General features: G+C 34.3%; 1 protein-coding gene across 1 annotated transcript; it reads left to right on the top strand.

Annotated features, from left to right (window-relative positions):
* Nucleotides 1–70: 70 nt before the first annotated feature.
* LOC147871429 (ankyrin repeat and LEM domain-containing protein 2-like) lies at nucleotides 71–14,354 on the top strand. The gene is made up of 10 exons (XM_087361407.1): nucleotides 71–322; nucleotides 528–865; nucleotides 2,627–2,938; nucleotides 3,929–4,081; nucleotides 4,944–5,164; nucleotides 5,953–6,563; nucleotides 7,496–7,666; nucleotides 8,613–8,760; nucleotides 9,183–9,314; nucleotides 10,238–14,354. Exons 1-9 carry the CDS (start codon nucleotides 274–276, stop codon nucleotides 9,274–9,276), a joined length of 2,097 nt encoding a protein of 698 aa, XP_087217533.1. The 5' UTR covers nucleotides 71–273; the 3' UTR covers nucleotides 9,277–9,314; nucleotides 10,238–14,354.
* The last annotated feature ends 2,131 nt before the right edge of the window (nucleotides 14,355–16,485 follow it).

Below are 16,485 nucleotides of genomic sequence, written 5' to 3'. Positions count from 1 at the left end.
GTGAAATGGTGTCTATCATCCCGAGGTTGGTACGTCTCTGTGGTTGGTATTAGTAATTGCATAATAACGGAAAAACAGTTGAATTCGAGTTTTATAAAGCTTCTGCTTTGATTTAACGTCTTCGTACCTTGACTCCGTTGAAGTTCTTGTTTTAAGAAGGGTTTTATGAAAGTTATGTGTACAGTAGATTTTTATATTTAAACGCAACGTTTTTATGTGAAGGACGCGGCAATTTCGAAACAAAAATTTTGTGATACTGCTAATTGTGAAGAAATGTATTACAGTGTAAATATACCTAGTGACACTGTCTTGGAATCTGATGGTAAGTAAATGATAGTAAGGAGAGTATTTATTCACTTGCAAATGAAAGTGTAGAAAATTTTCTACAATAGCCTCTGCTTTTAAAACCTGTCATTATTTTAATTATTTTCTTTTGGATGTAAAATAGGTAATTACTGTCTGTTGAATTTCCATTGACAGATTTCTGCAGCATTTGTATATATAAACATTTTTGCTTCATTTTTCAGACACTCTGCATGTCTATAATGACAAATCAGAAGCACTGAAAATTGTGAAAAAATACAAGGAAGCGAGGTTTAATTCCTTTAAGACAAGACAGGAGGCTGTGGAATTTGCAGTTCAAGCTCCTGAAATTGTAGTTCCCATATGTGTGTTATCAGGAAATTTAGAAACCAGCAGTCCTGTAATAGGTGAAAAACCAAGTCCTTTCAAAGCACCTAAATCACAGGATTTGGTTTGGCTGAGGAAAGTGATAGAATGTGGTGACACTCTTACATTCACAAATACCATCTGGTATAATCCTCGTTACCTAGTGAGTAGTGGAGATACTCCAGCCATTCTTCAGGTATGCAGGTTGCTTTCTTATAAGTAGTTTTGAAATGTATGTGTTAGTATTCTACATAGAATTCCTAACTCGGTCATCACTGATTTTAATGCTCTTTTCATACACAAAAAATAAATCAGACTGCCCTACCAAAACATTCTGTGCAATAAAATGGTTTCACAACATTAAGAGTGAGCATCAGAAGCAGGGATTTTGAAGTTAGGTGTTTCTTTTATTTTTATATGTGTAGTTGGGAGCCATCTATGAATGACTAAATGAAATCCAGGCTGTTGTATGGGCGATTATATACAGAAACCATGCTTGTTAAAAAAATTTTAAGTCCATGGGTTAAGATAGGGTTATGAAAACTGGCATGAGTAATGTTTTTGTTTTTTTTCCCTCTGTTATTTGTGTGTTCAAGATACAGGCTTGTTATTTTGTATTTTTTATAATTATGTAAAAAACCAATTTAGCTTATGTATATATCACAGAGAACTTAAACAAAAACTATCTGGTGTTGGTATTTCCCCAAGGTTTCGTTAATACATTCAAAGGAATGTGTTAGAATTGCATAAGAAAATAAAGAGAAGAGAAACTTGATTATACTATTGCAAGATTAGAGCATTTGTCAAGAAATCACTGGTATATCTAGTCTAGCAATAGGATGTTTCAGTCTTCTTGGCAAGAACTGCTATAAAGTTAATGAAACTTCACCTTTTTCTGTAACAACCACGAGACCCAGCTATAATAATACATTTTTGCAACTGGTTTATCCAGACAATGAATGAAGATTCACTGACCCACAAGTATTGTTTTTTACTGACAAAGCCTGGTTTTTCTTAATTGGACATATGAACACACAAAATAACTGATTCTGGTGCTCAAAATACCCTGGAGTCCTTCATTATATTCTGCTTCAAAATCGAGAAGTTGGTGTTTGGTGTGGAATCAGTGTATGGTGAATAATTGTCTCAGTTTTTCTTTTATGGATAGTCTTCACTCAGGAAGTTATGTTAATTAGATTTTGAAAAGGATTTTCCTTAAGTTAACAGAAAAAAAGAAAGTGTAAGGTTACTTTCAGCAGGATTCAGTAAAGGTGAACACAACCGATAACTCTGTGGCCACAGTAACTGACATGTTTGTTGAAAAATGTATTAATGAAAGTTTATGACCAACTTGTTTCCCAGACCTCACACTGTGTGATTTTTATTTATGGGGTAGCTTGAAAGACAAAGTGCATAAAATAAATCAAAGAGAATATTGAGGAAGCAATATTCAAGATTTTCCCAGCAAGCAGCAGTGTGTGAACTGGAGTGTGCTTTGCTGTGCATTTTTATTAAAATAAAAGTCAATGTTGTTCTTTGAGATTTATCTTGAGATCCAAATGTAAAACAGAGAAGAACATCCATGTTCTTCTTTGATTTCAACTCTTATGGGGATTTACCATTTTTTCTGGGTACTTTCAACCTTAATTCCACTGGGAACTACAGTAAGATGTGTCACAGTCTTTAATTTATATATTATTTATTTATTTTACGTTAGCTGTAATTTACTCTATAAACTTATAAATCATTATGCTTTGTTCTGCCTGACGGTAAAAGTGAATAATCTATTCATTATCAATAATGACCTGCAACTATAGAACATCGCTAGCAGAGAATTGTACATAATTGTCAGTTATTATTCATAAGTGATATTTAATCACTATTACTGCACATTTACATGACAAATGATCAAATTTAAATAATTTATTTACTGTTTCTTTGTCTTTTCCGGGTTTAGGAAGGCTCACGGTATAACGCAATGCATGTAGCAGCCAAGGCTTGTGACGCACAAATATGTGATCTAATTCTACAGACAGTGAGCAATGTTGCATTTATTCAGTTGCTGTATGGAGATGATGATGCTGCCAACTGTGAGGACCGAGCTCGTATCTTGTTGGATCTTTACCTGAATACTCCTGATAAGGCCCTCAATGAGACTCCGATACATTTTGCAGTTAAATTGGGAGCTCTTTCAGTTGTAGATGTATTGGTGTCTTATCCACAATGTGATAGACATGCGAGGAATAAATATGGACAAACACCAAGAGATGCAAGTAACATGTATTTTCATTATCATATATACATCACAGTATTCTTCAGGAGTGAGTACTTGGTATAAAATATTTATGTTATTCTCTGTGCTTCAACTAAGAAGAATGTGATTGGTTGGTAATGTAGTATGATGGGAGAATCAAGAAATATGTACAAAGTTTTGTTTTGGAAACCGTAAGACAAGAGGTCAAGGCATAGTTGGAAGTTGGTCAAAAGTATTATTTGAAAAAGTGATGGCGCATCAAATTCCACGAAATGAGGGAATTTTTTTGACTATTTGAATGACAGAAATTTTTAAGGAAAATTCCTCTACCTTGGAGTTAGTTGGTCCAAAATATTTCTCAGTTTGTTAAAAAAGTGATAATATAACCCAGAAATTTATTTCACACCCAGTGTTATTGATTTTCATAAAAAATTAAATTAAGTATATCATAAAGTATTTAGCACATTGACATTTTAAAATATTGTTTGTAAGAATTTGTGAAGGCCTTTCTTTTAGAGTTTTACCGAGGATCTCATTTACGTACTTATAAACCTTTTTTTTCTCTACACTTTGCATAAAGTGTTTAGAGATGTCAGTGATAATGAAATTATTATATATATATATATATATATACAGTATATGATTCCATTTTAAAGTTTAGAAATTTGATATAATTGAATGTGATGTGACGATAATTATGAATTGTGAATAGATAAGAGTCTGTCATGGCTTATGTCAGTTCCATGAAATTGCCTGGAGAGACTCACAAACAGAAAAATGACAATCCAGATAGTCATTAGACTGGTCAAGATTCAAACTAGCTAACCTCCCTAATACAAATGTGGAGTGCTGCCAGAGGACCAGTCTGCTTGCTGAGATGTAGGATTTTACATAGCTGAAACAATTAAAATAGTGTGGCTACTTCCTGTAACCCGTTATATGTACATAACGTTATTTCTATCTTACTTACCATACTCATGATTTCTCCTTCTTCTTTTTTTCCAGGTTATCTGCAGTCGTGTTTCCTCTCCAGATGAAAGTCTAAGGCAAAAACTGTCAAATTTACTGGATGACATGTTTTATGTTCCTGTACTTAGATCAGAGGATAATTCTGTACAGCCTACTGTTGGTGATCCATTCTCTCCTGCTTGCCCTCTGGTTGGTAATAAATTGTTTTTACATATGTATTCACTATGCAGGGTCCTGTCGAGAAATTTAAATTAGTCAGAGAATTCTCTCATATCAGAGCACGTAGTTTTCAAAGTGAAGCTGAGACAATTCAGGGTGTTCACAGGATGTCTGGAGATTCATTTCTAGCAGGAATGTTGACAGTTACTTCTGTTACCATGTTTAGACCCCACACACTGCTTATTTGATGGATGCAAGGAGGTTTATATGTTCTGTCTCATGTATTGTGTGTGTACTTCATATGTAACCAAAACTATCAAATATAACAGTTTGTAAAATCTTTTACTTAACGTGAAATGTTTTGTCACAATTTTTTTTTCGTCATCATATTGCCTCGCATTGAAGAGTACAGATTAAATGTGTTCCTCTCATAACACCTTGATTAAAGCTTTTTTGAATTTTTTTGTAGATGTTCTGTTTTTATGTGGTTAATAGCTGTTTTCCATTATTTAATTGTATCTTGACTTTATTATATTTTGAATGCCTTCTGAATTTATTTGTCTTTGTGTTTCAGTTTTCAGTTCTATAGGAAATAATCTAGGGACTGTGTCCTTTTAGGTAGGGTGATCGCCATACACCACCTACTGTTGTCCCCTTGGTCCATTCTTGATCAAGGAGACTGGGCTCCATGAGCTGACAGTGCATATATATCTATACTACACCCACCCAATCACCAATGAAATCAACCTGTCAGTCTCTGGTGTTGGAGGCAGACACAGTCTGTGAAATGCAGAAAATTAACTTCATACAAACATGGTTCATCATCAGAGGAGACGTCATTCTATTAATTTACTGTTTGTTCTAAAATGTTTCTAAAATGTTTATTCATCAGGTATTAAAAGCTGATCCACTTAATGGAAGGATGGAAATCCGGGCTTATGCAGGACCAATGAATCATGAAAAAGCAATCGTGTTCCGGAAGAAGTGGAAGACTCCTCCTCGGATGCCTCGTACTCCAAAGCAGAATGCCTGCAGACAGGCATATACAGGAAGTCTGAGTTGTCATGCATTTAGACTGCTGGATGTTGAGAAAGGATTAGAAAGAGTTGGCAGGTGGGAGATACGGACGACTTCAAGCTTATGTTTCTTTCACTTTGCTTTAGTGAGACACTGTTTGCCCAAATCTAAGTGGTTCTTGAAGTCAGAGCTTCAAATATAGAAATTATTTTACTCAACAAACAGTTATATTCTTATGTATTATAAGATAAATGCACCATGACCTGAGAAAGGGCAAGAGTATTTGGTGCCCCATATGAACCTTTAGCCTTGCACGTCCCAGTTAACCTCTAAAAGCGAATATTGTGCATATGTAATTTCAAATGAAGTTTAGATTATGAAGCAAAATGATATGTTACTGTTACTGAATGTATAGATTTTAAAATTTAGAACCTCACGAGGCAGTCTGTTTGACAGGAAAATGCTGACTCCACTACTCACACATCAGCCAATCATAAGTAATATCAAGCATTGTTGATGGTAAATTACAAGGCCATTTATTCTTTCCTTCCATTTTATCTTTCTGTATTTAGATGCGTGTTTTATTCTACTTGATGCTGTTTCTCTGCCTCTTATTATTCATTCAGTTTTGTTGACAGTGTTCCTCAGTTTTTCCATATAAAAATAATGGGATTCAAGAAAATGTTTTTACTATTTTGACATGAAATAATATTAGTATATTTGTTTTAGTAGTAGAATGGTGTCCTGCTCAAACAGTTTCAGTTAGTAGCTTGATGTTATTGGCCAAAGAAAATGTTGACCATGAAGCATAATGCAAAGGAAGAAAATATCTGCTTTACTTTGCCCGAAAGTGTAATATATTTTGTGCCTGTGATTTCTTACAGGGACCTGGCTGAGGAATTCAGGGTTGGTTGGAATGAATATTGGCCATTTCTTGATACATTTACAAATTTGGCCTCTGAGGATGGGCTTCAGAAACTTGAGGCTTATCTGAAGAACAGATTTCAGGAAGCTGCACAGAAACCATATTCAACCAAGGAGTGTTATGATAGTTCCGAATGTGTAGTGAATGGTTGTGTATCATCTTTAACAGAGTATAGTGAAAATCAGTCAGTTGATGATGAGATTAGTCCAGTGTCAAATCTGTGCCTTGCTTTTAAAGCGTGCAGTCTGTCTGACACCAGTCCAGTTAAACCACTAGTAGAGAATGCCAAGTATATTCTTTGCGCCTTAGAAATACAAGGAAATGGTAAAGACACAGACAAAACCAGTGGTGCTAAGAAAGATATTCATGTCCGAACAGAAGAAGAATGTATGAGGATTTGGTCTGATGCTTCACAGTGCTTATGCTTCAGACAAAATCATAATTTTATGAGAAATGCTAGGAAAGGTTGGTCCTTCAAGAGAAATCATGTGCGGTCTACATCTGACAAAGCTAACACACAATCTTCATCAGATGGAATTACAAGACGACTTACATTTGTAGAAGATAATGGTGAGTGCATATTTGTTACGTTGTTTGCATAAAATAAATGTAGAATTTAATTTTATTTATTATTTGTAGAAATTATATTAGTTTATGTAAGGTACCTTTATTCCACCTTAAAAATGTAGTGATACTCGGGGATTAACAAAGCACTGAAAATAAATATATATCCATCACCATTTCAGTTCCATCTAGTGATAATTCTTCATTATTTGAACCTCTGAACTAAGGTAAGTAAATGCTGAATGTGACTAAAAATTGTTTATGTATGTATGTATTTATTTATTTGTGGTTTATTTAATGATACTGTCAGTAGTTGAGATTACTTAGCATCAAATGATGAGATGAGTAATGAATAATGAATTTGAAAGGATATGGAAGAAGGTTGACATGGTCTGATCCCAGAATTTGCAGGGAAGTCCTGAGTAAAACCATGAAAAACCTTAGGATAACTAGTCTCCAGGCTAAGATTTAAATCATATGCCCCAAATAAGAAGCAGGAGAATTACAGATTTTTTGTTGGAATCAGTTCGTGTGATGTAGGTTGAAGTCTTTGACACTCCCAAATGTAACTGAGCGACCTTTGTAACAAATCAAATTTTTATATACTGGTCTCTTTCTTGAAAACATAAGTCCTCCAAGTGTTAGGGTTTCCAGTGAGTGGAGTTTGTAGAATCAATTTGTTCTTGAAAAATCATACAAGTTTAGAATGTCTAAAAAGAGATTTTTAGCAGTACCAATATTTTACTTCTGTAGATGGTGCTGTGAATGCTGTAAATACCATTGCATTCTATTCTTCTTCTGTGACACTCAGGGGATTTTAGACAATATAGTTACTGTTACAATTGATCTCCTTCCTCATATTCATTATTGTTGATCCTATTAGCATATTGTACATTATAATAAATAATGAAGCTAATTAATTATGTACTTTCCACTAGATTCTGACCAGCAGTGTGATAGTACAAGAATTAGTGAGATGGAAGGTTCCATTCATGAAACACACTGTAATCTGAAAGTGAGCAGCTTTAAAAAGAGACAGACATATAATTCAGAAACTAATAAGTTACATAAAATGACATACATATCATCAGGTGGTGAGTTTTCAGAAGGTAAGATTTCTGATGCGTGTTTTTATGTACATGTCTTTTTAAAATGTGAATTTATGCTAATATAAGTGCTGGAGACTGAATATTGTATGGTGCAGCGTTTCTCAACCTGTGGTACACGTACCACTGGTGGTATGCGAACTAAGTAAGAAAAGCAGAAGATAATATTAACATAAATAAGATTTCCCTGAACGAATTTGGTTAGTGGTACTTTTAGTGTGTTAAATTAGAATTAGTGGTATGCCGGCGAAAAAGGGTAAGAACCCCTGGTTTAGTGGAATACAGGGCTAGTCTAAGTGATGTTCACGATATGAAAGAAATAATACGTTCAATAAAAAAATTCAGATGCACAAAATTGGTACCAATGGAAAGAGAAACTCTCCAAGTTTTGTTTCAGTACATCACAGGTGTTCAATGCGAGCCCCCTTGGTAACTCGGCACACATCCAGCCTATAGTCGAGTTCCTCCCAGACACGTTGCAGCATATCATGATCGATTGCTGTAATGGCTTCTGGCAAGGTCTGTGGTGAGGGTGGCACGAAGAATATCTTTGGTGAACTCCTACAGAAAAAAATCACAGGGCGTCAGGTCCGGTGAATGTGGAAATCCAGGACACAAAAGGCTCCTCTGCCTTCGTTGGCAGTAATTTTCTGTCATATCGCCCCTGGCGGCGAACAGTGTTACTATGCGGCCGCGAAGTATACCAACATAAACTTGGAGAGTTTCTCTTTCCATCGGTACCAATTTTGTGCATCTGAATTTCATTAAACGTGAGTAACATGTGTTTCAAATCGGGAACATCATTTAGATTAACTCTGTATAAAGACCTGAAGGGACTAGTTGTAATTTACAGAATGTAGGGGTTCTGACCATATAATTTTATGAAATGTATAGATGTTAGCCTCTAACAGATCATGTCTTATGCATGTGAGTTTTCTTTGTATTCCAGATGATGATATTGATGAATATTTCACACCACCATCAACACCTGCAAAACTCAGCAGAAATGAAGTACATTCATACTGTGATGATGATGATGATGGCGATGACGCTGAAATGTTAACACCAGTCGAATGGCCAGATGTTTTTATACAAGGGTAAATACTGAATGTCACATAAAGCAAAGAGTAGAATAATTTTTCTACCCACTACTGCTGCTACATTTATTTAACCAAAATGTTGGGGAAAGTTTTTTTGCCCGCTGCATAGAATTCATATTTGCCTTGTCAGCAGTTCGTCATTCATGAAATCTTTATCTGACAGTGAAGTACCCAAACACACTAATTGTTACCTAATTTTTGTAGACAGTAAAATTTTAATCACTTAAAGTGCTAGAAGCTGTGTTTTGTTGTTTCCTCATCTTGTAATTTTCAAACGCCTGTGCTGCCATGTAGTCTTATATGTGGTTAGCAACATTTAGATCTAATGATGAAAAATCTGTAACCACCTTAAAGAGTGCCCAGAATACTAAGTATATGAGCACAAAATAGTCTTATTGAAATATAATTTTTTTTTCTAGTGACTCACCTACCAAGTTGGATGCCACTGTAATGCAGGCATTGGATGGCTTAAATATAGACCCTATAGAATATCCTAACATTTATAGATGGTGACATTTGGTTTTGCTGTACTCTGAAAGTGTGAGAGCCATGTAAGTAATGTGTCTAATGTAAATAAAATTAGTCAGTAATAAATCAAAATGACATTTACGATAATTCCAACTTTTATGGTTCCCAGAAAATTTAACATTAAATTTTTGTATGTACTGCATTTTCCATGGACAATCCATAGTACTCTATGTTGTATGAAGTGTACAAGTTCAATTTGTTACCCATTGTTTGTATTTGTATTATCTTTGTACACAATATTAATTAAATTAAAAAAGAATTTTGAACACGTTCCTAGCCATCCATAGTATTTCATCTGTTTTCACTTTCAAACTAAATAGTAAATATCTTGTTTGGAATGTTCATGTGGAAATGGATTGTTAAATTGTGTAATTATGCTTACAAGATCATGGTTTCAGCTTTAATAATATTTCTGTTATGTTCCACTTTGAAGTTTCTGATTGTTAAATTGATTTAATATTTTTCTTGTATTTCGATAAACACAGAAAGTTTTGTAAAACTCCTTTTTGCCAGAGTAGAGTTTCTCGTATGTGCATATGGATAATAACAAGAAGACATGTATAAAGTGAAGCTTTCATGATAGACTCTCAGGTTACAAGCCATATCAGGTGGCTGAATGGTGAATGAACCATATTTTCTGCCAACATTGTGAGAGAAATCTGTGTTCTCATCCTCAGGGCTCAGATTTGTTACGCAGCAGCCTTGAGGATGAGAGCAGGGGTTGTTTTCGAAACGTTGGCAGAAGATATGGTCTATTCACCATTCAGCCACCTGACGCGGCTTGTAACCCGAGTCTTTCATCAACAAGAAGACATGTTTTTCAAATTTTAAATAAATGTCTATGGAAAATAAAGTTGAATTACAAAGAAGTGGAAATGGTGGACAGAACTTGTCAATGGACATTAAGAAGGTAAAACATTTTAATTATATGTCTTGTAACTTTCAGATGGTCCAGTCCTCTTCCTTCGAGGCCTAAAGAAAGAACTAGAATGCTTCAGACACCTGTCGCAGATTCTTCACAATACCAAAAAGGTATGCAGTCTTCCACTCCTCCACAGGCATGGCACAAAATTACAGGATCATATTCACCATTAAGTCATCAGGGGTTGAAAAGAAAAATACTTATGAAATTCTAATAGCCTATATTTTATAATTAGAAATATGTTTATCTATATCTAGATGTAGTAAATTCTGATGTTTGTACTTATAAAGAATGGGATTGTTAAATTTGTATTATCAGATATTAGAACATTTTAATGCAATGGATAGTTTATTATGTAGGAAGCACATGTGGGATATTTTCACATGATCTTAAAATTTTATGCAGGTAAGGAATAAAAGATTCTTAAAAGAAGAATTGATCAGTAAAGGAAGTCAGCAATAAGAGTATTTCTTAAAAAAAATTTCTCAAATAGAGATAATTCCATATGTTCACAAATTAAACTTTAGGCTTCTTGGATGTAGGACCCAGTGATTCATTCACCTTTTTTGTCTCAGTTTACTGTATAATTTTTCTTGCCATTATATTATTATCAATAATGACCTGCAATTATAGAATATCGCTAGCAGAGAATTGTACATGATTGTCAGTTATTATTCATAAGTGATATTTAATCACTATTACTGCACATTTACATGACAAATGATCAAATTTAAATAATTTATTTACTCATTTACGTGCATATAAACCTTTTTTTCTCTACACTTTGCATAAAGTGTTTAGAGAGGTCAGTGATAATGAAATTATAAATACTGTACAGTATATGGTTCCATTTTAAAGTTTAGAAATTTTATATAATTAGGCATACGTGGAAGTTGGTCAAAAGTATTATATGAAAAAGTGATGGCCCATGAAATGAGGGAATTTTTTGACTACCAGAATCAGTTATTTTGTGTGTTCATATGTCCAATTAAGTAAAACCAGGCTTTGTCAGTAAAGAACAATACTTGTGGGTCAGTGAATCTTCATTCATTGTCTGGATAAACCAGTTGCATAAATGTTTTATTATAGCTGGGTCTCGTGGTGAAGTTTCATTAATTTTATAGCAGTTCTTGCCAAGAAGACTGAAACATCTTATTGCTAGACTAGATAGAATGCTAAATTTAATTAGGTACTACTTCTACTTTAGATAGCTTATTGGTTTTTATACAATAGTCTTGTTTGGTCTAAATTGGAGTATGGATCTGTTACTTGGAATTCTATTACTTCCACTGATTCTACCAAAGTTCAAAGAATTCAAAGGAAATTTGCTGCTTTATGTCACGCCAGATTTTTTAATGGCCTAAGTGACTATAATTATGAAGACGTTTCAGTGAGGATAAATTTTCTTTGACTGCACCTGCGGAGGAGCCATCTTGATGCTCTCTTTCTCATTAATATATTTAAAGGTAAAATTTGCTGCCCATCCGTTTTGGATTCAGTTTCTTTGTGCGTACCCTCCGATCCATTAGGGACTACTTCTCGTTTCTTTGTTTATCGTAGTCTTAAAGCTAGTTCCTTGTTTAGGTGTGCTTCTGCTGCGAATGCAGTCTGTCAGCGCATCAACATTTTTAACAAGGAGAATATTTTTCTTGGGCATTTTATTTAGCCAATTTCCTTTTCTTTTCTTTTTTCTTTTACTAAAGTTTCATTTTGTATGTATTATTTATATTTAACTGTTTTTAATTTAATTATTATATACCTAGGCATATTATTCAGCTCATTTGCTTGTTGATTATTTTGTAACAAATTAATGAATTGATATATTATCATTATTATATTGTACATCTATATATTTAGTTTATTGTTTGTTTGTTTTTGTATTGTTATGTTTATGTTTATTGTTAGTGCTTGGCTGTTATTGGCCTCTTTTGGATGTTGCCAAGCACTCTAATAAATGAAATGAAATGAATTATTATTATTATTATTATTATTATTATTACATTACTCCTACTTTGCACACTTTCGTAAATTAGTTAAGGCTACCATTAAGTCTGATAGGCGGCGGTGGTTAAAGTCTGTTGATGACAGTCTTAAAACTCACCCTCAGCATTTTTGGAAACACGTTTCAAATTTCAAAAGAAAAGATAACTCCTTCATTCAGCTAAAAATTGGTGATCAGTTTGTCAGTGACCCGAAACACATTGCTGATGAATTTGCTACGCATTTTGAATCAATTTTTAACACTTCTTGCCAGTCCGTCACTCCTACCGATACTTTTACTTCTGATTTTTTGCCCGCCGCTCCTATCTCTCCTGCTGAAGTTAGCAAGGCGATCAAGTGCCTCAGACCCTCAAAGTGTGTGGGGTTAGATGGAATTCCTTCGTTAGTAATTAAGGGTTGTTCTGATATTTTCACTCCCTTATTAACCTATATTTTTAATTTAAGTGTAACTAGTGCCACCTTTCCGTCCCTGTGGAAAGAAACAGCTGTTGTTCCTGTGCTTAAAAAAGGCAACAGTTCCATTGTTAGTAATTATAGACCCATCTCTATTCTTAATGACTTTTCAAAAATATTTGAATTTATTGTCTATGATCATTTGCAAAAAAATTTTAAGTACAGATTAAATCCCTCAAAGCATGGTTTTCGTAAATTTAATTCCACAGCAACAAATTTGGTTACTTACCTTAATTCCGTTTTACCTTCAGTTAGTACTCAAGGACAAACAGATTCGGTATACTTTGATCTTACTAAAGCATTTGACTTAGTCCCTCATAGTATTCTTCTTGGGAAACTTAGAAACTTTCGACTATCACCCAGTTATGTTGATTGGTTCCATAGTTATCTTTCTGACAGACAATCTTTTGTTCGTGTATCTGGAACTCTTTCCTATCCTTATCGTGTTAAGTGTGGAGTGCCTCAGGGTTCCACCCTAGGCCCCTTACTTTTTAATATATTCATTAATGACATCTGCGACTCCATACATAATTCACAGTGCCTTTTATTTGCTGATGACTTAAAGATGTATCGGAGTATCAGCGATGTTGATGACTGCAAACTGTTGCAGGACGACATCCATTCAGTGCAAAATTGGTGTCTTGTGAATAGGATGCAACTTAATTTAAGTAAAACGACTGTTATATCATTCACCCGGAAGACAAACAGTATTTATTTTAATTACAAATTGTGTAAGAACCTGGTGGCACGCTCCCATTGTGTTAAAGATCTCGGTGTTCTACTGGACTGTAAGCTCTATTTTCACCAGCATATCAACTATATATTATCACAGAGCTTGAAAATGCTAGGTTTGATTCGGTACATTACTTCTTCCTTCTCCACTGTTGATAGCCTTTTGGTCTTGTACAGTACCTTAGTCCGTTCCAAAATTGAGTATGCTTCCGTTGTTTGGAACTCTATTACTAATACAGATTCCTTTAAATTGGAAAGGATTCAAAGGAAATTTGTAGCTCTGTGTTACGCTAGATTCTTTAATGGCGTTTGTGGCTATAATTATGACGATATATTAGTTAGATTAAATTTCTTATCGTTACATTTAAGGAGGAGGCTTTTCGATTCGCTTTTCCTCGTGAATGTTTTTAAAGGCAAAATTAGTTGCTCATCTGTTGTTGATACAGTTAGTCTCTGCATACCTACTAGGTCTATCAGAGACTATTCTACCTTTACTGTACAACATAATTTCAAGGCCAGTCCCTCTGCCAGATGTGTTTCTGGTGCCAATGCAGTCTGTAGGAACATCGACATGTTTAACAAAGACCGTGTTTTGCTTACTGATGTCAGTAAGCTTTTTAAACAATAATCATTGTTTTTTATTGTTTATTTAGTATAACATTTTATTGTGTATGTTGTTTGTCCAATATTAAACTGTTTTTAGTTTAATTATTACTTTACTTATCTATAACATTTAGTTTTTTACTTATTAGTTATTTTGCAATAAATCAATATTGTACATTTATGTTTTCAGTTCATTGTTTGTTTGCTTTTGTATTGTAATGTCTGTATTGTTGTTAGTGCTTGGCTGTTATTGGCCTTTTTGGCTGTTGTCAAGCACTTTAATAAATGAATTGAAATATACAATATGTGAACTTTAACTGTTTAAATAAAACAAAGTAACTACTTAACTAAAGGAATGTATCTATTTAAGTAAACCTATTTAACCTTTTAATTACAAACTACGTAACTAAAGGGGCAGATTCATTATTTCTTCAATGAAGGACGCAAATTCAATGTCGGCCATTTCTGGATTCTGCAAAGGAAATAAACATTTGGATCAGAATAGGAACTGGAATTATGGGTAACAAGTATGGAAACACGTACAGCGAATATCTCGTGGTAGGCGATCTCTAAGGATGCAGGTTTTGAAGGAATTTGTAACGAAGCTCATGGTGAAAGACACTGAACTTATTCTAGTTACGTGGACTTCTATGTAAATTACAGGCTTCAACCTGATTCAGCATTTCTTGGGGTGACTTCTGTTTGACCCACTGTTTCATCTACCTGTCATAACCTGACCTGGTGTTGTAACTTTTATGCCATGTGATTTTCATCTGCACGGAATTTACAAGTCAGAGGGAGGGCTGGAAATAGGTCAAATGCAAGAATATAAAAATTACAAAGAGAACTTCAGGCTCATAGTATGCCTTCGTGGCCTATATATCATGTCTTCAGTTTATAATAAGGTAAATATAGATTTATGTAATCAATCAATTAATCATTATCCGTTAATTTCAACCGCCTGTGTAACCACTTACAGTTATGCCGACAAACAGTTGCAATACTTATGGTTTCAACAGTCTGAGATCATATTTTTGTTCTTGTTTTAGTATCGGTTACTGAATTTAGTGACTCAAAACACAAGGATTGTGCCGTCATGCACCATTTGCTGGAATGACAGAGAAGAATGGACTGTTTATTTCTCAGTGCTCTGAGTTTTTACCCAGCAATGATATTTTGTGTGATGTCTGCTTAATTTGTTGGTTTGTCCCGTTCAGTGCTATGGCTTATTTTCAACAATATCAGTAGCTCGGACTACTGTTGGTTTCAAGGTTTTCATGAAGAATAGAATGTAAAAAATACACGTTCAGTTTTTGTGTATGCTGTTCAGGAAAGGCAGCCTTAAAGTTATGTATGTAAAATTTCTCACTTATGTAGTAGCAGTAATTTTGTAGAAAAGTTTTCTGTACTTCTCTTCTGCAGAATTTTCTGTGTCAGGATTTGCCTTCTTCATTTCCCTGGTTTTTGTTAGAAAATTGAGAAGTGTGTCATGTTCATTTTGCACGTGACTTTGAATTTCTCTTATTTTGTGAATAAAATCTATACCCAGACCTGTCTGTAATGTATGAACCAAAATGTAAGAATTTGCGAACACAGAAAGAAAGGGTTTGAGCAGAAAGACCTGTTACTATCATGAATGTACCTCATGACAAAATGAAAATCAGAAGTTTCATCCAATATTAGGTGGTTCTTGAATTTGTCTTGAAATGTCAACTAGCAACACTTCATGGAGGGCTTTTAACAAATTATTTTCAATGGCCAGAGATGTGCCTTAGCAAAAGGTCATTCAGCAGAGGTTCATAATGTTCTAGCGGTTTCGAAATATTCTTTACAATTACTTCTGTCAAGGGGCAACTCAGATAATTCATGACCTCTAAATGGTAGTTCTTGATCTGGCAGCAGACAAGTCATATCACCCATTTCAATATTTATAATTTGTATAAACTCCTTTATTATATTCTGAACTACTAAATGTAAGTTGGATCTCCAGAAGCTCATAATTTCTTTGGAGACTTAAATAAAGAATGACCTGCGTGTACTGTGCATGTTTGGCGTAAGATTCGTGTGTTTCTTTTCTTTTCGTGAAGCATGTAAGTCATAAGTTTGTTAAAGGCCCCCGAAATCCAAAACATTTAAACATTTTTGGAAGATCAATTATGACCAGCAAATCAGTTTCTCTCAGATTGTTGCAAGCTGTTAACCATGGGTAAAAATGATATTGCAAAACAAAAGTTCCCAGTGTACATATTTTGTTCCTTATATTCATTCGCTCTTAGGGTTTTATATAGGTTGGTAATGTCTGCCATGTTTTAATGTTTTTAGTTTCTCCATGAATTTTCTTCTTGACAATAGTTTTTCTAAAAAACATTGAATAACATTTTTATCTAGTTTCCACAAACTTCAATTGGTCTTCCACCGTCACTGCAGTTGTGTTTATGAAAATTGCAGTTTGTGGGTGATTTTGGTACAATTCACTTCTTCTT

The sequence above is a fragment of the Zootermopsis nevadensis genome, unplaced genomic scaffold, assembly GCF_977971745.1.
Source record: "Zootermopsis nevadensis isolate Lab colony 2312 unplaced genomic scaffold, Znev_1.0 Znev_ptg000057l, whole genome shotgun sequence".
NCBI lineage: Eukaryota > Metazoa > Arthropoda > Insecta > Blattodea > Termopsidae > Zootermopsis > Zootermopsis nevadensis.
This window is presented reverse-complemented; position numbering and strand designations above follow the sequence as displayed.